The 27,217-nt window shown below is 36.7% G+C and overlaps 2 protein-coding genes across 2 annotated transcripts; one reads left to right on the plus strand and one right to left on the minus strand.

Annotated features, from left to right (window-relative positions):
- Window positions 1–270: 270 nt before the first annotated feature.
- On the minus strand, window positions 271–1,299 carry LOC134678066 (uncharacterized). The gene is made up of 3 exons (XM_063536507.1): window positions 975–1,299; window positions 762–895; window positions 271–427 (listed from the first exon to the last, which is right to left on the minus strand). Exons 1-3 carry the CDS (start codon window positions 1,153–1,155, stop codon window positions 332–334), a joined length of 411 nt encoding a protein of 136 aa, XP_063392577.1. The 5' UTR covers window positions 1,156–1,299; the 3' UTR covers window positions 271–331.
- Window positions 1,300–5,665: 4,366 nt separating this feature from the next.
- Window positions 5,666–26,177, plus strand: LOC134678608 (carnitine O-palmitoyltransferase 1, liver isoform). The gene is made up of 17 exons (XM_063537237.1): window positions 5,666–5,964; window positions 7,144–7,291; window positions 10,306–10,442; window positions 11,262–11,370; window positions 11,452–11,619; window positions 11,854–11,975; window positions 12,309–12,510; window positions 12,865–13,064; window positions 16,149–16,327; window positions 17,002–17,135; window positions 19,970–19,995; window positions 20,155–20,217; window positions 20,693–20,874; window positions 21,979–22,184; window positions 22,998–23,196; window positions 23,566–23,726; window positions 24,120–26,177. Exons 2-17 carry the CDS (start codon window positions 7,151–7,153, stop codon window positions 24,222–24,224), a joined length of 2,334 nt encoding a protein of 777 aa, XP_063393307.1. The 5' UTR covers window positions 5,666–5,964; window positions 7,144–7,150; the 3' UTR covers window positions 24,225–26,177.
- The last annotated feature ends 1,040 nt before the right edge of the window (window positions 26,178–27,217 follow it).

Raw genomic sequence — 27,217 nt, forward strand, 5'->3', positions numbered from 1 at the left:
AAATAAGCTACATAGTCGAAAATTGAGTATCAATTCGATAATTAATTTTCGAATCGAATATTCGGCCGAGTAATTCGGTTCATCTGTATCATTCTAATAAACCATTCCAAAAAGGGGCCAAGGAGTTGAAAATTAAATTTTCAACACTCCAAACAGTTTGTTCGGAAAGAGAAAAGTCGCGAAATGTATGGGATTGTTCTACAACAAACCCTTTTTTACAAAAAAACAAATAGGATTATATAGGGCACTATTTCAACAACTACATTCATATTTGGTACAACAAAACTTTATTATTTATCCAGTAAGTTTACAAAATTTATCTTTGAAAAGTTTAGCTTCCTACTTTTAATTTATCAGGTTTAGAAATAACCTTATCATAATCTTCCCTAACTTTTTTACATTCCAATTGAAGGTCCTCAAACTGGCTCTGGAATAAAAAAATATAAATATTTAGATGACATGGTATAATGTACATAATTATAATGTCAAGCAAATTAAAAGAAACTTTTTTTTACGTTTACCCACTATTCCAAAGGAACTTTGATTAAATAAATACACATTTAAATTGACAAGTGGATTATATCCGAATAATAGAAAAATAGATCTCAATGTTTCAAGCCATTTACCGGCCTTTTTTATACTAAACAATAATCTGAAAGTGCTCATAGAATCAGAGCTTGTATAATATTAACTGGGGCAGTTTGTATTCATAGTATAATATTTATCTATTATTGAGCTCAGGTGTCTCGGTTATTACACACCTGACAAATGGTAGCTTGCTGTTTCATAGCAATACAGCTTTCCATGATATCCTTAAACTTTTCCTTGTCAGCGTCATGCGCTTTTTGGGCCTCTGTCAGCATTTTATCTATTCGATTTTTGTAGTCTGTGACCACTGAAAAAGCATACAAAAATACAGTAGTTCAACAAATCTGTCAATTGTTTCAATTAATAATTTAGGTCGAATAACCTACCACTTAATTGATATTTAACTGACCCTAACTCTGATATACATCTCTCTCCCGACCACTGGGCTGTTTTATACGTTTCTTGAAGATGATTTAAGTATAAATAGACAACACTGACGATTAGTAAAAGGATGATGAATTGTAAAAACAGATGATCCTTTGGCCTATTGAATATTCGTGATATCATAGCGGGTTAACTAATGTCTGTAAAGCGGAAATTAATGCATAACTCAGGCACATATTTACTAATTAAATTAAATTGATGAACTACGACATACTAAGGAAGGAATTTGTGAAAAAACAAAAACGTCGTGTTCACACAACATCACATAATAAAATTAATTATCTAGCTAGAACCAACCAAGTTTACCAAGTACAAAAATAAATAAACCGGCCAAACTGGCAACATTGATACGATTGGCCATAGATATAATAATATATAGAGATACTTTCCAAGCGAGCTGTCACTGGGACCACTTTTGTTTAGTGTACGATTAACAATGTGGCCCACCTTGCTGTAGCCATGTCGATAAAGCCACATCGATAACCTATCGACATTTCTTGCAATTTTAATTTTACTTCAAATGTTTAACGATACCTAAAATGAACAGAAACGCTTTTATTCTTTATTGTGGTTATCGGATCACAATTTTACAGTCACGCCCCAGCAGGGAACCAAGAGAAAGTTCAGATATTTAATTAAAATACATAAATACCTAATAAAATAGGTGTTCCGCAATAATTGAATTATTTTATTATATTATAATATAATCATTATCCATTAGCATTTCAATTATGTTTATGTTTAACGAAGATATTGAAACTTCAATTAATCGCTATTGCGTTCCGCTGTGTTAGTGCCATGCCTTATGGGAAACGATCGCAGAGAAAGTTCAGAGCCGGAAACCGCTACCAACTTTTAGTATGTAGTTGGGCATGGCATTGGGTCTCCAAAACTGCCGGGAGACGGCGGCGCCGGCCATCTACTTCAGCGGAATGACGTCATCAAAATGACTCCCGCTTCGTTGCGAATATTGCATACTGCACCCAAACTATGCATAGCACATACACGTGTGGGGTATTAAATGAAAGCCAATTAAATAAACTATATTTTATTTATACAAAGTGTATCAAAATATGCAACAGTTTAAGAGAAATTTACAAAATAATAAAAATTACGTAAAAAAATATTCGATTATTTGGGTTTTACAACCAAACCAAAAGTCGGACGATAAAGCAATGTACTACAACATTAAAGATGACGTCTCAAGCCATACATTGATATCAATAAAATCAAAATTGGACCAAATATGTGGAAATTATGCATCAAAATGTAGATATTTGCCCATACAAATGCATAAAAGTTAAAAAAATCCAAATTGGTCATTTTCAGGATAATCCGCATAAGCTTCTAGTATGTTATTAGCAATATGACCTGGATTGTAAAACTGCCGGGAGACCATCTTTATTGTCCCGCAGTCACGAATTATGACGTCATACAAATAATCACTGCCGAATTTCGTAAAATGTAAATTATAGCTATACTATGAGTCACACATACATGTGTGTTACATGTAATGAAAGGTTATTAAATTTAGTATGATTCATCTAAACATTATTTATAAAATAAATGTACGGTTTAGGAGCTAGAAACAAAGAAATACCACTTTTTATGGAAAAAGTAGATGTCTATCAATTTTATAGCTAAACTAAAATCGTCAATAAAACGTTGCATATAACATTTAAAAACCCAGTTATTCAACTATACATCACAGTTTAAATTTTACATTTTCGATAAAAACTGTGGAAGTTGTGGAAAAAAAACTAAAGCGCGCCAACAATTCTACCTTAATGCGCTCATATTATGCAAAGAATAGTTCTAATTATCGAGTATTACATGAATGAACATTACATAAAATACATGAAAACGACATTTTCGAATGGAACCATAATTAAAAAAATAATAATTTACTTGATAAGCAAGCAAAATACTGTTTCTTTAAGTACATAATCTCCTCCTTTCAAAGTCGGTTAAAATGTAGCTTTTGTGACCTGGGCTAAAAAGACAAATAAATAGACACCTAATTTATCAAAATCAGTTCAGTAGTTTCATGCAAACGGTACCTACACATGCACGCATAGATAGCAAATTCTGCCGTAGTCGGACAAAAAATTAAAATTCAATAATTAGACCTTTACTATTATGGCCTGGCGTGGCTTGGCATCTAACGTTGAAACCCTCAGGCCGTAGATGTTACCAGGCCTAGCGGGCGTCGCCTCGATGAGTTAGCAAGATGCCTTATAGAGGCTTCGAATGACCAGAGGGGTGACCTGTATTTCGGAGGATCAGAGGGAAAATTCTGCCAGCCTTCTCAGCTCAGCCTTGAAACCCTTGCACCACTCAAGATTCCACTTTTATAAGAATACCCAACTGGCGCGAAGTGGCGCAGAATATGGCAGAGTGACGTTCTTTTGTGTCAGAGGCCAAGATCCTCTTTGCTTTGGGTCACTGAGCCAGTGATGTATGTATGTATAAGGCTAATCGAGGCTTAAATATATAATTATGTATCGCATTAAGTGAACTGATATGGCATTTACCTCGATAAAGCATTTTGTATTAGGCATGTACCTACTTACTGGCATGTAACTTTACATTTCTCTATAATTTCTCTAATAATGTAGCGTTAGGCCATGACAATAAGAGTCTATTTCATATTAATATTTACCGCGACTACAGCAGGAACTGCTGTCTACGTATGTAATTATGTATTTTTTACATGAAGCAACTGATCTGATTTTGATAAATGAGGTGTCAATTTATTTGTCTTTGTAGCTTAGCCAAGATGCCAATCGATTACGCTCCGTAGCGATCGAAACGCAACTGTCACTGTCGCGCTAATATGGAAGAGTGATAGAGAGACATAATGCTTTTCGTTGTCGAAGCGATAGCGATTGTAACCTTGGCTAGGCGGGCAGGTCACAAAAACCACATTTTAACCGACTTTGAAAGGAGGAGATTATGTACTTAAAGAAACAGTATTTTGCTTACTTATCAAGTAAATTATTATTTTTTTAATTATGGTTCCATTCGAAAATGTCGTTTTCATGTATTTTATGTAATGTTCATTCATGTAATACTCGATAACTAGAACTATTCTTTGCATAATATGAGCGCATTAAGGTAGAATTGTTGGCGCGCTTTAGTTTTTTTTCCACAACTTCCACAGTTTTTATCGAAAATGTAAAATTTAAACTGTGATGTATAGTTGAATAACTGGGTTTTTAAATGTTATATGCAACGTTTTATTGACGATTTTAGTTTAGCTATAAAATTGATAGACATCTACTTTTTCCATAAAAAGTGGTATTTCTTTGTTTCTAGCTCCTAAACCGTACATTTATTTTATAAATAATGTTTAGATGAATCATACTAAATTTAATAACCTTTCATTACATGTAACACACATGTATGTGTGACTCATAGTATAGCTATAATTTACATTTTACGAAATTCGGCAGTGATTATTTGTATGACGTCATAATTCGTGACTGCGGGACAATAAAGATGGTCTCCCGGCAGTTTTACAATCCAGGTCATATTGCTAATAACATACTAGAAGCTTATGCGGATTATCCTGAAAATGACCAATTTGGATTTTTTTAACTTTTATGCATTTGTATGGGCAAATATCTACATTTTGATGCATAATTTCCACATATTTGGTCCAATTTTGATTTTATTGATATCAATGTATGGCTTGAGACGTCATCTTTAATGTTGTAGTACATTGCTTTATCGTCCGACTTTTGGTTTGGTTGTAAAACCCAAATAATCGAATATTTTTTTACGTAATTTTTATTATTTTGTAAATTTCTCTTAAACTGTTGCATATTTTGATACACTTTGTATAAATAAAATATAGTTTATTTAATTGGCTTTCATTTAATACCCCACACGTGTATGTGCTATGCATAGTTTGGGTGCAGTATGCAATATTCGCAACGAAGCGGGAGTCATTTTGATGACGTCATTCCGCTGAAGTAGATGGCCGGCGCCGCCGTCTCCCGGCAGTTTTGGAGACCCAATGCCATGCCCAACTACATACTAAAAGTTGGTAGCGGTTTCCGGCTCTGAACTATATTCCCATAAGGCATATGACATCGATATATAACACGACTAAAATCGACTTTTCACATCCCTAAAGGAGCACACATACACGTTTTTACGCACACATACACAACCTGGGTCTACCTAAAAAGGGGACACTTGGATTTGAAGTCCATCTTGTCAATAGTATGGTTGTCCTTTTTTGACAACGGCATTTTTAAAAGAGCAAGGAGAGAGAAATGATACTAGTTGCTGCGACGTCAAAGAGAACAGACAGCGTTGGGGCCTTGCGATTGGCCATGGAGTGGCAGAAGGCCTAAAGCTCCTTCTACACGACTGCCATCGGCTACTCTTAAAGCTTATTACATCCATCCTGCCACCGAACGGCAAATTCCAAAAGGCTCATCGATTCCATATGATATTGGACGCTGGACATTTTTTAAGGAACATTGTAGACAATCTTAGATTTGACAGATTGTCCCCGTTTGACATTTGCATCTAGTGTATTAACTGCTTTATCATTCAGTGGATATGTGCTTTGCCATATTATTTAATCTATGAATATTTATACGTGTGACTTTTCGATATTGTCTGGTTAAATATTTAATGTAGTGTGTGTGTGGTAGCGTTTGTACAACTACATAGTGGTCGTCTTGTGTTATTTTTACTTTTATTTATTTTTAATTTATTAAAAGTTTGTTTTACAGTAAAAATATTTATTACGTTGTAACTCTAGGTTTAAATCGTCAGGTGAAGGACTCAGAATGCTAAAAACTAGTGTGTAAATATTAATCCAACAGGTACTGTTAGAGTACCTCACCTGCGTAGTCCCTTTCTACTACAAAATAATCATTTGGTGCGTCCTACGTTATTCCAATAGTGTCAGCGGTAAGTTTTCTTTCCTTTTAATTATTTTAAGTTTGTTTATTTATCATTCTCAGTACTTGAAGTTTTAAATAGTGCTAAACTGCGGAATTACGAATTTTTGTCACCGAACTTGGAAATGCTAACGTGTTAAAAAATAGGGTAATTAAAATCTCTACTCCTGCACGGTAATTATTATTCTAATTGAAATAAAATTAAACCAGTCTTTGGATTGTATGCTAACCGCTGCCATGCCGCGGTGGGATCGGATTAGACTTTGACACCAGCATGGCTAGTGTGCGTGCGTAGGCCATTTGCGAACGCGTATTTATATCCTGTTCCTTGCGAATGTGTTAGGTCTGTACACGATATACCTTGCTTTCAATTATTTGTTTTTTTTTTATCACACCCTACTCTGTTTGATTATATCACGATTATATAGGTATTATGAATTTTCATTTAAGTTACAATTAGTTGCACAGTTAAAATTTTGAAAGGTAAACAATATGTATGTTTGATGCAGGTAGTTCTACTTTTTCAATTATACTGTTCATATCCTACTCTCATCCGGGAAAAATGATTTTAGGAGAAACAAGAAGAAATTAAAGGTGGTACACATTTTAAATTTCAAATTATTAATTAAGATCAAGAACAAAATGTTGTTACCCTAGCAAATAGTTCTAACCCTGAATTTCAACAAAGGCTTAACTTAATACAAGTGTAAGGTTTCATAACTGTATTTATTTATGTGTTGCTCTATATATTAGGGTAACTGCCTATTGCACTAATTGGGTTTACACAGGTTAGGAAGCAAAATAGAATTCAAATTGTTTTCAAATAAAAACAAAACAAAAGCAACTCTGTTCAATTTAATAATGAACATAAAATAATTTAATTTAATTGGAGGCAATGTGTGTTGCTTAACTTCAAACTGGGGTAAATCCATCTGACAATCTCAACAAATATTTACCCTATTACCTCTTCTTAATAACAAAATCCCATAATCTGACAGATGGATTTACCCAACATTGATAAATTCTGAACAACATTCTAAATACTCTAGAAGTTATTTAGAATGAAAACTGTTTCTGAAATTATGAAATCTTTCCTGTAACTATATTTGAGTATTACAATATTCTTTACATACAATATGTATATCATATTTATTGTTGCAAAATACTAATTTACAATAATTTGTTTTAGAGGCACCATGGCAGAAGCCCACTCAGCTGTTGCCTTCTCATTTGCCATCACCCACGATGGCTGGGATGTCAACTTTGACCGAGAAGTGCTTTATCTGGTCTGGGAGTCTGGTCTCCGCTCCTGGAAGAAACGCCTGGCGCGCTTCAAGGTAAGTTTTATGTACAATATCTGGGTGGTCAACAATATCTGAATGTACAGTTTAACATCTTGATAATAGAGACTTTGTTCAGATTTTGTGAATACCTGGCCCACTCCAATTTATCTGATGGCAACTGTACTAGTGTACATAAACTTACATACTTGTTATATTATTGTTGTTTTACTATTAAACCAACTAAGCAGAATCCAAACTTAATAAATTGGGGAAGTGTTATTTAATTTACTACACTCATGGACAAATAGGAATGCAAAAAAAGTTTAGATACTAATTTTGAAATTGCTTTAATTCTGTAATCCAGTAATTAAACCTTTTTTTGTGTACCTCTAAAATTGTCCATGAGTCGGTACCCTATGGTATAGGTTTTTAAATATTTGGCTTTCTAATGGACCATCATAAATCTTAAACTAAAGTTTTATAACTAACTTTTATTTAGATTTTAATATTTGTGGTGCATGGTGAGGATCCTTTTCATTATGTCAGGCTTTATTTTTCATATGATTTATTGAATATATTATTGCACAAAAAAATCTTTGATCTCCGTAAATATTTACTTACTGGTCACTTCAGGATATGTTCTTATCTGTTGATGTTATCAATATTGTTATCTACTAAATAAATGTGACAATACCAGACAATGTAAATAGGGAACTATCTTTATCTTACATAAGTTTATCTGAAAACGGTAAGCATATCTATAGTGAATAGAATCAGGTGTTACTTTGCGGAAATCCATATTAATTGAAACCAAAATATTACTTTGCTGATCCGCGAAAAGATAACGTGCTAGTCAATCAGTGCTAATCCGTTATACTTTCTTGCGTATTTTTACATGCAATTAATGTTCCCACCCTCCCACCGCAAAAATAAATATAACAAATCACCACCAAAAGAACAATACTCGACACGTGTTTCGTCTCTCTACGAGGCATCCTAAGGAGCTGTTGACGGTCTGACGGATCGGCGTCAGACCGTCAACATAAATATTCTTTTTTTTTTTTTTATAAATAAATAAATAAATATATTAAATATTATAGGACATAGGACATTCTTACACAGATTGACTAAGTCCCACAGTAAGCTCAAGAAGGCTTGTGTTGTGGGTACTCAGACAACGATATACATATATAATATACAAATACTTAAATACATAGAAAACACCCATGACTCAGGAACAAATACCTGTATCATCATACAAATAAATGCCCTTACTGGGATTCGAACCCAGGACCATCGGCTTCGCAGGCAGGGTCACTACCCACTAGGCCAGACCGGTCGTCAAATTCATAATGATATTGAAAATATCCTAATAATATAGGCAATTTAAAACACTATCAACAGAAATGGCTTGATTCCATGTCCGATTCTCACTGACCTCACTAAACCTTTTAACCCGAGTTCTAACTAGTCCATCCATAGCAATAAAGCCAATAAATAAAAGTACTATGATACAACTACATTCTACTTTATGTCTATGATACTTACACGAGTAAATAATAAGATTATTTGTTATAAACTTTGCTGATTTTTCTCTACGTCATAACATCATCTAGCACTTCATTCACAACATTCGTCATTTATTTATTAAGTAAGTAACAGGACGTGTTTAACGGATTAGGTATTGGCGACCGCAAGCCCCGCGGTATATGTATATAGGTACTTGTACATATAGTATAGTTAGCATGCTCGCTGATAAGGCTTATTTAAAATCGCATTGATTGATATGTTTAGGTCTACCGTTTAAGTGAGGCGGTCGGTAAAAAAATATGACCAGGTACGAAGGGCTTAGCTGCATTAAACTGATTTGCATTATTTTAAGTAAGTAAAAATACAATATCTAAACTAGTTAAGAGTCCCAGAACTCTGCGTCTACTACAAAATTCCCAAGTAACTTCTTTACCAACCGCCTAAGATCAGTGGCAGACCTATAGAGTAACTCGTCAATAACTGGCCACCTGTTAGTAACTGGCCACCCTAAAGTAAAAATGAATTATATTCACCTATAAACCGAATGGCCATTAGTTGACAATTTATCCTATATTATAAATTTTCTATGAATGTCACTTGCGGAATTGCCTGTCACTAAATTTATTATTTATTTATTTATTATTTACGTGTACTCGTAAATTATAGATAACATTATAGGTAGTATGTACTTGGTGCCTCTTAAAACATTACCTGTGTCAAGATGATATAAATATGTATTCGCAACAGTATTAAGAGGTATGTAACGTTATCAGCAATGATATGAATGTAAGGTTTTATTTGATCATTTCACTATGTAAATATTCCACCTGTTATACATAAAAGGGCATCAAACAGTTAATTAAATGTGCATTTCATTATAGTCTAACAAAAGTGCACCGACATTCTGTTCATTATAACTAGGTCCTGACAAAACAACTGCTACCTATGTATGTAGGGACCCGATGTTTGGAAATATCTTATACCTACTGGAGTAGATTAATTTAGTATAATTAGCAACGTATTGTATCTATTTTTACCTGACCACGTTAAAATCACAAGGCAGTGAACCAAACCCACTGAACAGATTACGATGAGCATTTTTGGTGCTGCGGAGTGGTGTTAACGGAATTGGTACACATGATTCCAACAAAGAAATGGTAAATTAAGGTTAATTTAAACGTAATTCACGCTAATTAATCATTAGGATTGAAATTGTTTATACCAATTCCGTTAACACCACTTCGCTGCACCGAAAATGCTATATTTACGATGTCTGATGATGACCAAGGTGTCAACTGATTAGTTTTTGTGGTCCGGATGGCACAGGTAACAGTTCAAAGAACTTATGAAAAGGAATGGTTCTATTCGTACAGAAAAAATAATCATTGGGGATCGGGTTGTTTTTAAACTACGTAATAAAATAATTCTTCCGGTGGAATAACTTACGAAGCAGGACCATTTTGTTTCATATAATACCTAGTGATATAAATTTAATTTGTTGAAGTTTACGTTTCTGAACTTGATTATCGTTTTAACAGAACAGCGTCCTGAATGGAGTATACCCCGGACATTTGCAATCACTGTATGTGCTGTGGACCCTGCTCGCAGCTGCGCATTTTGGAGGCTTTCATATACCCTTTGGCTTAGTACAAAAAGCACTAAGCGTGTTACCTGGGTAAGTTTTTTCTTCACATATCTGTTTTGATGAATCTTAAGATGGTAATTTTAAAAAGCTAGTGATAGTTGGCTGATGAACCTAGTAATTACCTCCAGACACGGATTACTTAGTAAGAAAAAGTCTATACGACATGTTTTCTTTCCTCTCAAGAGTCTCAAAAGTATGAAGTTAATTGATTCCACTAATACTTACCTACCGAGAAAGAATTAATGATTGTTTAATTTAAAGTTATTTTCTAAGTTACGTTTATTACTTCGTGGCCCCATAAAGGGCAAAACATCTAAGGTACCTAGATACTCAACATCAAAGGTTTGGTGGGATTCCTCGAGGTGCTGGGCTGGCAGGACTAGCCCACCCCATATCACGCAAAATAGGCGCAGGACGTGGAGTTGCGGAAAATCGCCCGTACTACAATACAATACTTCGTGGCTTGTTGTTTGTGCAAAGGGCCCATAGTATAACCCCCTTATTCATAATACTTTATAAGCCTCAATTAGTTAATTTACGATTAATCTCTTTATTAAAAATAATACATAATTATGTCAAATTAAGTCAGACAGATTAAGGGTCAGTTGCAACAAACCGTCTGTCTCCGTCAAAGGGTTTCGCTAAATATTATTGCATGTGAGCAAAGTTTCATAGTCCATTGCTGGGTGATGTTGATCAGTCCGCTAAATGTGATTAGTGCAACTGGTCCTAAGACAAACGATTAATGACTAATGTAGGCTTGTAACGCGTTTATGAATAACGCCATTACACTCGGCCAATATAAGCAAGTTTCTTATGGCCACCGTTAATAATCAATTTGTTTTGTAGCTCCTCGACGATGTGGCAAGTAATCGCCTGTTTACTGGCCGCCCTCACTATGTGGCTTTCCGTTATATTTCTCATGAGATATATGCTAAAGGTGCTGCTTATGTACAAGGTATTTTATTTTAAATATATCATATGTATAAATATGTACTTAATTACTTTTGTAATGTCAGTACCTATTATATTTTTGTAGGGTTGGATGTACGAGTCGCGCGTACCCGGGTCGAAGATATCACTGAAAACAAAGTTATGGGCTAGCGTCGTCAAAGTGTTGTCAGGCTGGAACAAGCCCCGGCTGTACAGCTTCCAGGGGTCCCTGCCGAGACTGCCCCTGCCCAGCGTGAAGGACACCATGAGGAGGGTACGAACAGCCCGTCTTTGTAGGATAATTGGCACAGTTTGGATGAAGGTCAATTTGCCGATGTTCCGAGTTCTTGTTATGGTCGTGGTTCCGTTTCCGCGTAGTCAATAAATGAGCATAACTAGAGCTCGCGGCCGCGGCTCCCCTTGCGCAACGCTTCCTCAAGTTCCTCAACCTCGTGGCCCCTAAATAATTTGACTGGCAGATTACTTATTTGCTGTTCCTTCTTTGCAGTACTTAATCAGCGTGCGGCCCTTGTTAGACGATGAAAATTATCGCCGGGTGGAAAGATTAGCGAAAGAGTTTGAAGAGACAATCGCTGTCAAACTACAGAGATATCTCGTGCTGAAATCATGGTAATGGCCCTTTTTTCAGATCTAATATCGATTTTATAATGTAAAAGTGTATTGAACAAGATTTTGAATGTTAGTAACTAGACACATGGCTATTTGTATTTACAACAAGCATTTGTCTTTTATAATGGTACGCCTATAAAAAGTAAAGGACATATACATATATGTTGAAAGAGTTGTTGTGAATGACGTAGGTACGTATACTTAATATATGGAATTAGAGCAATACGAGTAACTAATTAACATTACGAACAGTAACTACGTATTCCCCGCCTTGAACAAGCGCTCCGGAAGATCATGATCAATCAAGATGACTTACATCCGTGGCTGTTATAGGTGGTCATCCAACTACGTGTCGGATTGGTGGGAGGAGTATGTTTACCTGAGGGGAAGGTCCCCTCTCATGGTCAACTCCAACTTCTACGGAACCGACGCCATTCTGCTGAAGCCCACGACCAACCAGGCGGCGCGCGCCGGGGTCGTCATATACCTCTGTCTGCAATTCCGAAGGCTTATTGATAGACAGGAACTGGAACCAGTACGTGTCATTATGAAATAAGTTTGTAATATTGACTAAGTAGTTAAAAAAAACATAATTGATGATGGTAAAAAAATATTGATTAACGCTTACGGAAATTTGAGTGTCTAAGGGTGGTATTCCACCCATCCTTGCAATTTCTTTGCCTAACGGCATTGCGTCTCACTCTCATTAAGCAAAATGTGATGAACATAAAAGAAAACTAGCTGTTCATATCTTAAACCGGTGGTTCGACCGCTTGAAAGGCATTACATGAGTATTAAACATAAGCACAAGTGAATCCACGGTGAGCGTTGCGTACATCGTATGTAGAGTTTTGACCATTAAGGTAAACAAAAGTGTGGTTGTTAACAGATAATGCTACAAGGCATGGTGCCCCTGTGCTCGGCGCAGTACGAGCGGCTGTTCAACACGGTGCGCGTGCCCGGCGTGGAGAGCGATAAGATCGTGCACTACCAGGACTGCAGCCACATCACCGTCTACCACAAGGGCCGCTACTTCAAGGTCATCATCTACTACAGGGGACGGCTGCTCAAGCCGGCGGAGATACAAGTGTGAGTAAATTATCACCGCTACAACTACTATACTGACACCGTTATTCATAAACGTCATGCAGGCCTCAAATAGAGCATTTGTTTGGCCTTATCTGTCACTTTTGACCTTCGTGTTCTTAAGGGATAAAATATATCATAACACGGAAATTCAATCAATAGAGGCATGTCCAGTATATGAATAAAGATATTATAATATACGCTACATGCTAAAGGATGATTATATTGGCTGAATTAGAGATATTAGAAACTACATAAAAACTAGTAATTAGAGTATCTTTTCCAGATATAAATCTGATTACTTACATAAGTTTTAGTAATGTAACAGCGTCGAGATTCATTAAACATTCATCAGAAGAGAAGGGCTTTTTTCGTATGCTACTGCAGATTGTTTTTTTTTTATATAAATGTAACCTATCAATCGCACCAGCAGCAGCAATCGCAGGAATAATATTTGATTTCAATAAATATCAATATCTACTAGCTAAAAACACTAATGGGTACATACACAAGAGATCCCTCTTAGGGATAAGCTCGCCTTTGTACTACACATAGCACTAAGTACACATTTATGGTTTATCTGGTGTAACCATTATTCCTTTCTTTTTGTACAATAGTGTTTTCTTACTTATTTTCCGTATGTAGAATATCTATTTCTTTTAACTTTTTTTGTATTGAATCGAAAAATATGCGTATATCAATATAGGATTTCAGCCCTAGGCTAGGATCATAATTTAAAAATACACAGTATACATTTAATACACATTCTGACGACATTGAATCAATAGACAAAGAAACCCATTATTAAATAATATGGAATGACGATACAATGACTGTACATAGTACATACAACGCCCATAGATTTCATTCTAGCTTTTATTTAACGCCATCAACCGCGTGACACCAACTGAACTGAAGACCGCAGTCTGAGCAATGAGAATATGCGGCTTAAAAATTATAATTGATACGCAGACTCGATAACAAAACTATGTATTGTATCTATATTTTTCCAATAATTTGTAAGAGCCTTATGGATGGTCTATGTTTGAGTAACTTAACATCTTGTGGGTTACTGTAAACAAGAGGTAGGTACTTAATTACAAATTTGTATTGATTTTTTATTTTTGAAAATAAACTTATCACATGCAAAAAATACTAGTTACGTATATCATCATTTTCGTCAATAATTTTACCGATGCCTTGATTTATCAATATAAAGTTATGATTTAAATTTTATGAGATACTTAATTATTTACACGTCCTATCGGTAGATCATACATCTTTAAATCAAATCACAATCCACCAACTTGCAATTTTTTTAAATCGACCTTAAATCACGTTTTATGTTATCTTCCGAGAGGAAATATTAACGTTATATAACAAGATTGCCATGTCACAAAGTCAGTGATAAAACTAGTCCTCAGTCATAGTAGGCCCTGTAGCGGTTGGAATAGGGTCGACATGGTCATTAATCCATTAAGTTGGCACGAGCCGTCTCAACCACGTACCTACGTATAATACCTACGTATTCTAAAAGGGGCTCGGTAATTGCTGCCTGTGATCATATACGCGTCGGGCTAATCATACCAACGTTATACAATCGGCATCATGTAGAGGCCAAGGTGCTCAAAAATATCTGAACTTTCTCATTAACGGTTTGAATTCTTGATAATAGAGACTTAGCTCAGATATTTGTTAACACCTTGTCCGCTCCGGTATATCAGATGGAGTCTGTACCATCGGGCTCACAGTTGAGTGTTGCTCTTAATACGTATTAGATGTGAATAACTCTTAAATCCTATTCAACTGGATTTTATAAACTAAATCTAATTAATAAGTACTAAATAATAAGTTATACTAAACGTCACGCCATTACCATTGTATGATAATAATTTAATGTAACGCAATTAACCAATTAATTATTTATATTTTATGATTAGAACCTTATCTGAATTATCTGTACCTAATGAGCTTGAACTCGTATTTAAGGAAGACGTAGTACGTAGTATATATACAGGATATAACGTTAAACGTGGGGAAGTACGCGAGTGTGTATGCGATTAGGTATCAACGAAAATAACGGAATTATAGACGTAGACATGTCTCGTGCAAAGGTCGCATTACGTAAGCCCAGCGCTCCAGTGGTCAGTCGCCGCGCATATTAATACAATAAGGTCGTAAAATCAACAGAACCAATGTACTTAACTGACTAGATACCTACTGAGTACTCACGGTGCGCGTTTAATAAATAAATACTTAAGCAATATACGGACGTACTAACATCCATCGAAATTATGCGTAACCGAGAAATACCGATCTTAAAATACATTTCTATGTGTATATCTAATCGTTTCCATCATGATGTAGAAATGTAATAAAATAGGTATGGGATGCCTTTGTCTGCAAAAAAGTGCAAGAGATGTCACTTAAAAATGCAGTATATTGAATAAAAAATGTAGGGTTGTAATAAGGTTGTGAACCATACAAACTTAAAAATTTTCGGCTTTTTAGTTACACTGACATTATCTTGCCAGACGACGTATTCACGATTCCACGTGCTATTTACCAAATAAGTAAATACTATTCCCAAGTACTAGAACAAATTAAATGATTATCAAAAAATATTTAAATTTGTTTTATTTAAGTAGAAACACTACTATATAAGTAATAAACTGACTGACTTTTTCATATATTAAGAAAAAGTGACTAACACCAAAGAGAGAACACCGGGCGGTCTAGTAACGTTCTCGCGCGCGAGAAAGCAACTCATGCTAAACCGCCAGGACTAGCTCGCGATGCTATCAAAATTGGTCTGCGCTCGGTCGGTTGACGGAATTTTGGATATTTCATTAGTATGGCTTGGCCTTATGAGGATATGAAAGTGCCGCCAGTGACACCTATAGTTAGGTCTAAAGTTCCGAAAAGTTAAGCCGACCACTGACTAACAGTCCGCCGGACGATATCGGCCGGGCAGTTGTTCGGAGCTGTCAAATTTTTGTTCTAACTGACAGGCCGATATCGTCCGGCGGCCTGTTAGTCAGTGGTCGGCTTACACTCGCAACTAGCTAACGTAAGACGTCGTTCCAGCCAAATCCAGCAGATCCTGGACGACAAGTCGGCGCCGCTGCCGCACGAGCCGGAGCTGGCCGCGCTGACGGCGGGCGAGCGCTCGCACTGGGCGCACATCCGCCAGACCATGTTCAACCGGGGCCACAACCGCACCTCGCTGCACTGCATCGAGCGCGCTGCCTTCAACGTCTGCTTAGGTCACTATAATACTAAGGCCCACTTGCACCATTCCACCAACCCGGGGTTAACCTGTTAAACCTGGAGTTACCATGGTTACCAGTACAATTTGACTTTAAGTTAATGGTTTAACCGCTTAACTACGGGTTAGTGGAATGGTGCAAGTGGCCCTAATACTACAATCTATATTGTTAACCAAGAATTGAAAGTCTCCCATTGCACACGAGGTATTTTTGCGCTCGAAAGAAGAGACAGTTAAACAATTTTGTTTGTCCCAAATTTCTGTTGCAAATAATCACACTTTTTACAGTGAATTGCTCTAGGATAGATAAAGCTATTTCTACCCAGCTATTTACATATGAAAAGTGAAGTTTCAGAACAGGAGTAATGAAAACTTCCTTCAAATACTTATTTGAGCTTTGTATTGAGCAGCACATACTAAAATTAAGTAATTAAGAAGAGCAGATATAGAAGATCGCCAAAATCGGTCTTGCCGTAGTTTCCGTGTATTTTTTTTTTCTCAAAAATATCTGGAAATAGCGACATTATGGTCATAAATCGAAAACAGCATTGCCCTTTTTTTTTCTCATTAGAGGGCACGGCAAGTCTCGGTCTAGCAACTACCTCGTCATACTATCCCTATGTAAAATATCACGGATGCAATAAATAAATGATTATGATGCGTTGATTGCAGATGACATGGAGTACGGGTACGATGAGAAGGACCCGAGCAAATTGGACGAGTATGGGCGCGTGCTGCTGCACGGCAAGGGCTGCGACCGCTGGTTCGACAAGTCCTTCAACCTCTGCTTCAGCACCAACGGCTACGTGAGTCTCTACTGCTCTATAGTTCGTTTTTCTTAGCATTAGAAATTAGGTAAACAATCTTGATGTGTCTCTTAATTGAAAAACACATTTTAAAAATAAGTTACGGCAAACATGTAACAATTATGAATCTAATACATCATTTATATTTTTCTGCTTTCATAAGTAATAATTTTTGAATTTTAAAAAGCGTTTTTCAATTAAAAGACATGTCAAGATCGCTTACCTTCTTGCAAGTTATTTCTAATGCTAAAAAAACGAACTATAGATAGCTACTTGTAAACTAAAAATCGTAGTTCAAGACCAAAAGTAAGATAATGCTGCCACTTTATACTAGTGCGTCTTGTATTTATGTAAAAATAAGTAAATAAAAGTACTTTGTTAAATCGTATGATTAAAATTACCAATAAATAAATTATCTTAGCGTGTTTATTTATAAAAAAAGGAGTTTACTATTTTACAAACAATTTATTGCAGTGGCAACATTCTTACTTTTTCTGGTCTTGAACTACGATTTTCAGTTTAGTAGCTGGACTATGTATTTGCGATATAACACTTTCTCGCGCGTTTGGTACACATATTTAATTACACAAACGGGTCTATATACTGCGATATAATTTCACTGTTGCAACTCAGCTCGGCATTTAAGGTAAAAACAATTAAATAGGCATGTTGACAATTTTTTAGAACTGTATTCATTTTATAGATAGACACGTAATTATTACAAAAATAAAATATTTAAAAATTTTATTCATTAATTTTAAACACTAAATAGACCTTAATTAGTTTAGTGTTTAAAGTTTGAGCCTAAACGCTCCAAGCTGTCACGTGACGTCACGAACAGATAAATAAACAAACTGCTGCCAAAATGTCAGTCCTAGCGTAGAACAAAAGCTGTAGTATTTAAATTATCTCTCTTTCTAAAAGATAAGTATTACGTAAATATATGTACAAGCTAAAATAATGAATAACAAGTTTTACATGTCTTATGCAGTGCCTATGTGTAAAAGAACAACAATCAAGACCCTAGACTAGAGTATAAAACAAATATTTGTTACATGATACCTACGTTGCAGTTACGAATTTTGACTTGAATGATATTGTTAATTACGCACTATATGTATACATATTACGTTCAGCGATGATAAAAACATTTCAAAAATGAATCACAATAACTGATTTCACATAAAAACACTTACAGTTACAATTTAAGATGAATTATTATGAATATTATGATACAACTAAAATTTTGAATGAAAATATAGCGGCCGCAGATATAACTTTTTAAATTTTATTTTTTTTGTTTCCGACGGCCAACGTGGCAATAGTAGGAATCCATTCAGCCAAATTATTAAAAAGATTTTGGTGAAATATCGTATATATAGCTGGTCAAGCAAATCTTGTCAGTAGAAAAAGGCGCGAAATTCAAATTTTCTATGAGACGATATCCCTTTGCGCCTACATTTTTCAAATTTGCCGCCTTTATCTACTGACAAGATCTGCTTGACCAACTTTAACATTTCATTTATTTAATAACAAATAAATATATACTTTATGTCATGTAATAATATTTTTTGTACGTAATAAATGTCTATTGTCGAAATAAAAAATACATACAGTTTTTGAACATCCAAACTCTTTGGTGGTGTCGTATGTATTACGGTCAGGTTTGACGACAAGTCTGTGGTGTTTCTCATGTCATGACGTCACGCGCTCCGATTGGCGTTTACAGTCACGTGATACTGGGCATTATTTTAAATACTTTTGATTATTTTTAATTAATTTATTACGCATATTTACATTTGCAAAATATGATTTTCAGCATTCTAATATTCCCTGCTACGGTAAAAACATAACATGTTATATATTCGCGATTCATGTCAACATGCCTATTATATCGCGGTAAACCCGCTTGTGTAATTAAATATAAGTATTTGCGCAAGTAGTAGCCCCAACTTACTAAAAACCGGACAAGTCCGCGGGCCTAAGTCCGACTCGCACTTAGTTTTTATCAAAATAGTTACTGATTGCAACATCCGTTACACAACGTGACGTCAATGTAATATTTAAAATTCGTCGTGATCATCATTACTAAGCATTTTTTGTATGAATAGTGTAAACTGGACTCTTAAAGAGGCTGATAATAAATAATGCGGTGTTAAATACAACTACTCGCTAACATCTGTGTTAGTTAACTTATAAACACCAGTGTTATTTCCATTAAAACGATGTACGCTAAATAAGCCGCAGTTACATTTTGGGACATAATGGGAAATATATATATATATATGTATTACTGCAGAAAAAAATGCAGAAGCGTAAGAAACTATAAAGGTCTGAACACAACGTATTAAAGAATTACTTAGGCTAGTTATATAGCTTTCACACCAACGTTATTTAACGTTTAAGATGGACTAATTACCTTACCATTAACCATTATACCTAAGAACTGATGTAAAAAGTAATGAAATAAATGCATTTGTATTTTGTATTTGTTTAGCTGTATAATGAGATATTATAATGCTCGTTTTTAACGTGGGTTTCTATAAAAGTGACCTTTGGCCTTTGATTACTTCAAGTCCTGACTCGAGTTTTTTCTGCGATCTGCGATTTTTGAGACAACTTTTCTAACGCAAAGTTATTATCTCTCCGGGGTTGACAACTTTTTCCTGTTAACGTAGCTGAATTATTGTTTATTTCCACAGATTCAGCAGAATAGTAAAACAATACTGGCTCTACACCTGTCCTCCAACATTCAGTTCTGTTCCCTATTTTGTAGTACTTAAAGGCCAATTTTAGTAACAAAGTCTACTAAAATTATTTTAAACTTTTTGCAGGTCGGATTCAATGCGGAACATACATGGTAAGTGAAAAAACGCCAGAAAAGTATTTGCGTAAAATATTTATAAATACCTTCAGATTCAATACTTATGTCACATACATATATTTAAAAGCCGAAACCGACCCGACAATTGCATGAAATGTAAAGGATATACTTACTCAATATATATTATTATTTCAGGGCCGACGCGCCTGTGATGGCACATCTTTGGGAATATGTTATTTGGAGCGAAATAGAAATCGGGTGAGTGTTATAATCGTTATAATAAATACACATACATATTTTGTAAATACTATTTAGTTACAAAAAATATGATGTGAAATCTATTTGACAACGAGTTTAACAGTACCCTTTATTCTATGGGTATGTAATGTTCTCTAGATCCCCAACAGTGGCGTAGCTAAGCGTGGGCAAAATGGGCCGTCGCCCCTGGCTTGGCGCCCCAAGGCGGGCCTCGCGCGAAGCCCCTTCGGGCACAGTGAAAGAAAAGAGCCTCTCAGATGCGATTTCGCCCACGGCTAGATTCGTTCACCACGCTACGTCACTGACCCAGCAAAAGCGCTTTATGCGTCACTGACGTCACTTTAATGTCATCGTAACTACAAATCAATTCAAAATATGGAAGATGCTCTAACCTGTTACATCTGAAAAATTTGGCGCCTTTATCTATGGACAAAATAGGTTTCTAAAAGTATATTTGGTGATGTGTCATGAACAGATACGCCCCGGACGGCAACACGCGGGGCTCGGTGGAGACGCCGCCGCCGGCGCCCATCCGCCTGCAGTGGGAGCTGGAGCACGAGGAGCTGGCCAGGGCCATCGACACCTCGTACTGCGTCGCGCAGAAACTGCTCAACGACGTCGACCTCAAGATACTAATGTACAACAAGTATGGGAAAGGTATGCCATGCCCCTGCACTACAACCATCGGTAATAAACGGTCTGCTCTATTAGAAAAGCTTATGCCGTCTTTAGGTTGTCATTTTCACTTTTGGAATCATTTAAATATATTAAAAACGGGTCACTCACGTATTTTAAGTCGAAAAACGCGGAGTGAAACATGTCGAGCGTTTTCCGACTTAAAATACGTGAGTGACCCGTTTTTAATATATTTAATATGTCTGTGTCTCACGGAAATTTTGGAATCATTGACCTATTATTTATATCTTAGGACTAGCGTTACGGGCACTAAAAATAGTACTAGTTCAGCGAATTTGAGCCAATCGTGCAGTCTAAAGACATTAGTTGCGGCCAATCGCGCGCGTGATGCGAACTCATCACCCAATCGCGCGCGTGATGCGAACTCGTCAACCAATCGCGTTGTAGCGGTGTCACACTGCTGTACTGGGCCCATTAATGCCCCATTCTTGTTGCCCGTAAGGCCAGTCCTTAGATATATATACGTCAATATTTGGAATAAACAATAATGAAGGTGGTGGTACTGTTGAGTTGAATCACGACTCTCGAGTATGTGTTACGTACAGCTGTATACGTAAGTACTCGTAGTTTTGCCTGCGGATCACTGCCTAAAAGGATACCCAGCTAATAATATACATACTTCATAGTATATACTTCACAAGCCCTGAGCTAAGTGCTGCTTAGTCTTACCTATACTCGTAAGACCCAAGCAAATTTTTGCCGGTCGTAGTTTTTGCAGATGGCGTCATCATAGCTGTCAATCCCTAGAACTGTGTCAATTTTTTGTTTTTTTTTATACCGTGGAGGGCTGGCACCTATAAGCCAAATCTCATAGAAAAAGGGGCAAGCTATGATGGCGCCATCTATGCAAACCTTTGACAGTTGCGAACCCCATTTGTACTTGTACAGTCGACGTCAAAGAGATCTTTACGACTAACGTTACAAAAAATTATTTACACGACTTTATTGTCATAGCATTTAGGTCGTGTAAACATTTTTTTGTTACTTTGGCTGTAAATTTCTCTTTGACGTCGACTGTACAAGTACGCGAGGACTTACGAGGCTATAGCTAACCGTGTTTTCCAGGTTTCATGAAGAAATGCCGCGTGTCGCCGGACGCGTTCATCCAGCTGATCCTGCAGCTGTCGTACTACCGCACGGCAGGCCGCTTCTGCCTCACCTACGAGGCCTCCATGACGCGCCTGTTCCGCGAGGGCCGCACGGAGACCGTGCGACCCTGCACCATCGAGAGCTCCGCCTGGGTCACGGCCATGGAGAACCCTAACGCCACCGTGAGTAAACATGTCTCTGCTCTGGGGCCCATTTATTACACTAATATTATTAGTCCACGAACTGTCAAATCGTATAGGTTACCATGGCAACACACTAATAGGCCCCTGTGACGTGCCTGTACCGCCGGGGCCGCATCTTTTGCGCCTTTGCACTATTTATTTTTACTCGTACCTGCAGTGTATGGCGGTCTCGTCAGCGCCGAACGTGCGTTGTGTGGCCGAAAAGTAAGAGGTGGCGAAGGCACCGTTAGTGATATCGTCTCTGTTCTTGTTCCACTGCTGAATACGAGTCGAGAAGTGTCTGTTCTATGAAGGCCACATCAACTACAGTTCGTTTTTTTAGCATTAGGAAGAAGGTAAGCGATCTTGACATGTCTTTTAATTGAAAAACTTATTTAAAAAATCAGTAACTATTACTTATGAAAACGGAAAAATATAAATTATCGTATTAGATTCATAATTGTTACATATTTGCCGTGATTTAGTTCCAAACTTGTTATTCGATTAAAAGACATGTCAAGATTGTTTACTTTTTTTCTAATGCTAAAAATACGAACTATAACTCTTATTATTATTGGGCATTTTCATTTAACTTGTACAAGTTAAGCGCGACTTAAGTCGTGTTTCAGTAACGTCTAACCGTTACATTCCTGACAAAAAGTATGGGATTTGATATTGACCGTCAGTTTTGTAATGATTGCTAACCGGCCATTAAAGGTGTTCAATTAAGTGAAAATGCCCTGTTATCCAAATAATTAAGAAAGCACTGTAGTGTAATGTCGTGGTGTGCCTAAAGTGTAATGTGGTCGGCAGGTTGAAGAGAAGCTCGAGCTGTTCAGCAAAGCCGGTCAGCGGCACCAGCTGGGCTACCAGGACGCGATGGCCGGGCGCGGCATCGACCGCCACCTGTTCTGCCTGTACGTGGTCTCCAAGTACCTCGAGCTGGAGTCGCCCTTCCTGCAGGAGGTCTTCAACGAGCCCTGGCGGCTGTCCACCAGCCAGACCCCGCACGGTACCTTTCTACTTAGTTGGATATTAATTCGATAAAAATATATCAATGTTCCTTTTACGTGCCCTTTAATAAAGTCTGTTTAACCCTTGGAATTTTTTAATAATAGTAAATTTATAGTACTAAACTGATACCATGTGCGTATTTGACAGACAAAGTTTACTGTAGGGTGAGATCCTTATTTTGTCGAAGTTTAAATGGGGCATCTTCTTATTATGTTATTCTTATTTTACATCCATTACTATTGGTTTATGGTTTATTTTTATACGAGATTTTAGGTGCGCGAACCATAGAAAATGTCTGATTTTTGTATTAACTTTAATTACACACAAATAAATAAATTGTTTTATTGCTATACCATCCATAAACCAGGTCAAACGAGCCTGCTGGACCTGAAGAAGCACCCGAAGTGCATCAGCACGGGCGGCGGCTTCGGGCCCGTGGCCGACGACGGATACGGCGTCTCTTACATCATCGCCGGCGAGGACCTGGTGTTCTTCCACGTCTCCAGCAAAAAGAGCTGCCCCAAGACGGTTAGTTTACTACATCCCTGCCTCTTGATAATTGTATTACGTTACCGCCGTGTGTAGCCGTAGGGAATAGCCACGGATTGACACGTATCGTGCTAGTTTCGCTGTGACTGTGATAGAATTATAGTCAGTCCTGTCTATCTGACGTCACGTCAACACACGGTATTTAATGCTGGGCGACCATACAAGTATTATTTTATGTGCTCCTGCTAATGCTATTAACCCTTGCAATCTAAATTTATTTTTTATAGCGCACTCACCCAAGGTGGTATTCCCTCTGTCCAATATGTATTTGCGTCTCACATTTTGCATAGTGAGAGAATGACACGCAATGCACATTGGACAAAGAAATTGGACAGGTGGAATACCAACCTAACCAATACATTTATTTTCCAGAGCTCGACTAACTTCGTGAATCAAATAGAAAGATCCCTGAAAGACGTCCAAGACCTCTTCAACGAATGTAATAAAAAAAAGAATGGGGCTAAAAACAGCAAATAGTACATAGTAGTAGACTCGTACACAGTTTTATATAATGTCGCAGTCTCTTGTTGTTGTTGTATTGATTATGTAGTTTAGTAAAATTTTAAAATATTAGGTTTATGCGAGGACTACGAGTATTTGCTAAGATTTTTTGTAGCGAGACATAGGCACAAATGTACGTACGTTCAAGGACCAAATCCATCAAAACATCGGCATGTGTTCATGTATCATGTAAAATCACAAGATAAATTATGATAATAGGTTAAATCATTATGACCATACATTTGACAAAAACTGATTAGATATATGCATGTTGAAGTTTGTTATTCATCGAAAATATTTTTTTATAAATTTTACCAAATCTTACAAATTCAGTGCCAAGAACAAGCTAGGTGTGTTGTGTTTGTATTGGAAATGGGGCGCTTGGCACTGAACGTGTTAACGTTCGGTAGGCGTTTTGTAGGACAGAGTAAATGGTGGTAACGTTCTGAAGTGACTAGCCAGTGGGTGTGCCCGGAGGTGTCAGAGAGGAGCGGCCCGGCCGAGCATGCTGCATACGAGGTGGAGCCTGAAACGGCATTCAATTGCCGCTCGAATCAATCCAAACTAGGTTAATTTATTTTAGATACATTCTTAGAATCATATACAGTGGTTAAATATGATAATCTTGAATATTTATAATTTGCTTTTATCTGCATTTTATTGCTAAGAGGTAAGTTGCTATAGGTATATATCACAAGTTATATTTAGTAATGTGTCAATAACGAAGAATAGAAAGTATCACTCCATCTTAGAAAACATATTCTCACCTCTGCTGTAAGTCTTTACTAAACTCAGTCTAGAAGAAAAAGTGTAAATACATTTTAAATAAATATATGCACATTAATTGTACCAGTGAATTATTATTTCAATTCATTTGGCAATGCCAATCATTTATTCATTATACGTGTGTAAATATTCAAAAATAAAATCAGTCAATAATTACTTCAAAAAACTTATATTCATTAAAAATACAAGAATGAACTAAATGACATACAAACGAAGACACTTCTTAGAAAAAACTTATTACGTTGTTAAATATATTACATAATGTGGCAATTTTACGTTTCTCAGTAATTACCTATTTATTGGTTCAGTTTTCAGAAGGAACCAACATTGCCAAAAGATCCGCGTCTTAACTCGTCGGTTGACTTATCATTACGTTTCTCGATTCTGTCACACTATTCGCTTATCTATTTGTCTAATACTCTATCGCTTGTCTTTCGTGCTATTGACGGAGATGCGCGGTGTTTTGTGCTAGCCCAGTGTGAACTACTTTACTGATTACTCGTACTCGTAAACGTACTGTAGGTATACAATACACCCATATTTTCTTTAAATGTTTCTAAAAGTCCTTCTGTAATGTATTTGCAAAATGTAATGTGTAAATAATATGCATATGCTTAAATGTGTACTTATAATGTTAGGAATGTTGGACAAAAGTTTTATTAATTAGTGACAGATTGTGCAATGAATTTGTATAGGACATATCACCTGTCTTAATTTGGTAAACGGGTGTATTTAATAATAGCGAACGGCAGCCAATATGATAAGATTAACAACTTTTTATATAGTCCGTCCAACAGAACTGTATCGTTTTAATACTCTTACTCAAGTTTTACTTAATTTCTAAATGTAACCTCAGCAAGAGTACAATTAACTTAATTTTCGATGAGCGCCCCATTTAAGTTGCTCGTTTGTCAGTTTATGGTACTTTCAATAAAATAAGGTGTTTCATGAATAAAGTATTTATACTAACTAATACTCCAGAAGAACCATGTTCAAATAATTATTTAGACCATAGTAGGTTTACTAAGTGTTAAAATCATGCAATTTAAAATATTTTTTATTATATACTTTAGTTTCGAAATGCAATATTTTCTTCTTTAATTGTTTGACTTCTAATTTCTGTAAATAAAATGCATAAAATAATGTATGTTGTTTTTATTCACTGTCAGAGATACCTAGCTATTGCCTCATTTTCATTCAGCCCCTGCCGCTGCCCCTCGCGCTACCGGCAATAATTCCCTAAATACTGCTGCAGAACGATCGAGAGGAGTGTGTGTTTACATACTTAACTGAAATGCGGGTTCAGACCTACCGACTGGAATTGGTTTCATGGTGGTATCAGATGGGTTAATGTAGGGTAACTGATGTACATCTTGCTAGCATAATCTCGTCTGCCAAGGTGTTTCGGCTAGAAAGGCCCTGGCAGACTTATATATTCCTGAAATGAGGGTTCATACCTACCGACTGGAATTGGTTTCATCGTGGTATCAGATGGGTTAGTGTACGGTAACCGATGGTCATCTTGCTTATATTCTCATCTGCCAAGGTGTTTCGGCAGGAAAAGCCTTGGCAGACTTATATATTTCTAAAATGGGGGTTCATACCTACCGAATGTAATTGGTTTCATGGTGGTACGAGTATCAGATGGGTTAGTGTAGGGTAACCGATGGTGACCATGCTCACATAATCTCGTCTGCCAAGGTGTTTCGGCAGGAAAAGCCTTGGTAGACTTATATATCGTGACATGAGGGTTCATACCTACGGACTGGAATTGGTTTCATGGTGGTATCAGATGGGTTAAATTAGGGGTCCCGGTGGCCACCTTTGAGAGCGTCTGCCAAGCACTTCCGGCAAAAAAAATACTGGCAGATTTCGCTTTTCTGTGTCTACATGTAAATTTCTAACTGCTGCCATACTTAACTATTATTTCGGTATCAGATGGGTTAAATCAGCACCCTTTTTTCGCACCGGAAGTAGCCTTCTTTTTCGTACTTTCTGCAAGTTCCGCCGTGGCAGGCTATCGAATTCGGACTTAGCATCACTTTTAAGGGAAACCATTGTGCATTTCATCGTGGTATCAAGTTGGTTAGAAAATATGCGGCCGACTCTTCTACTATAGCTGTCCACACCACGTTTCACGTAAATCAAATGCGGTTGTGGCCCTGGTAGAGCTTATCAGCAAT

This window comes from Cydia fagiglandana, chromosome Z (genome assembly GCF_963556715.1).
Source record: "Cydia fagiglandana chromosome Z, ilCydFagi1.1, whole genome shotgun sequence".
NCBI lineage: Eukaryota > Metazoa > Arthropoda > Insecta > Lepidoptera > Tortricidae > Cydia > Cydia fagiglandana.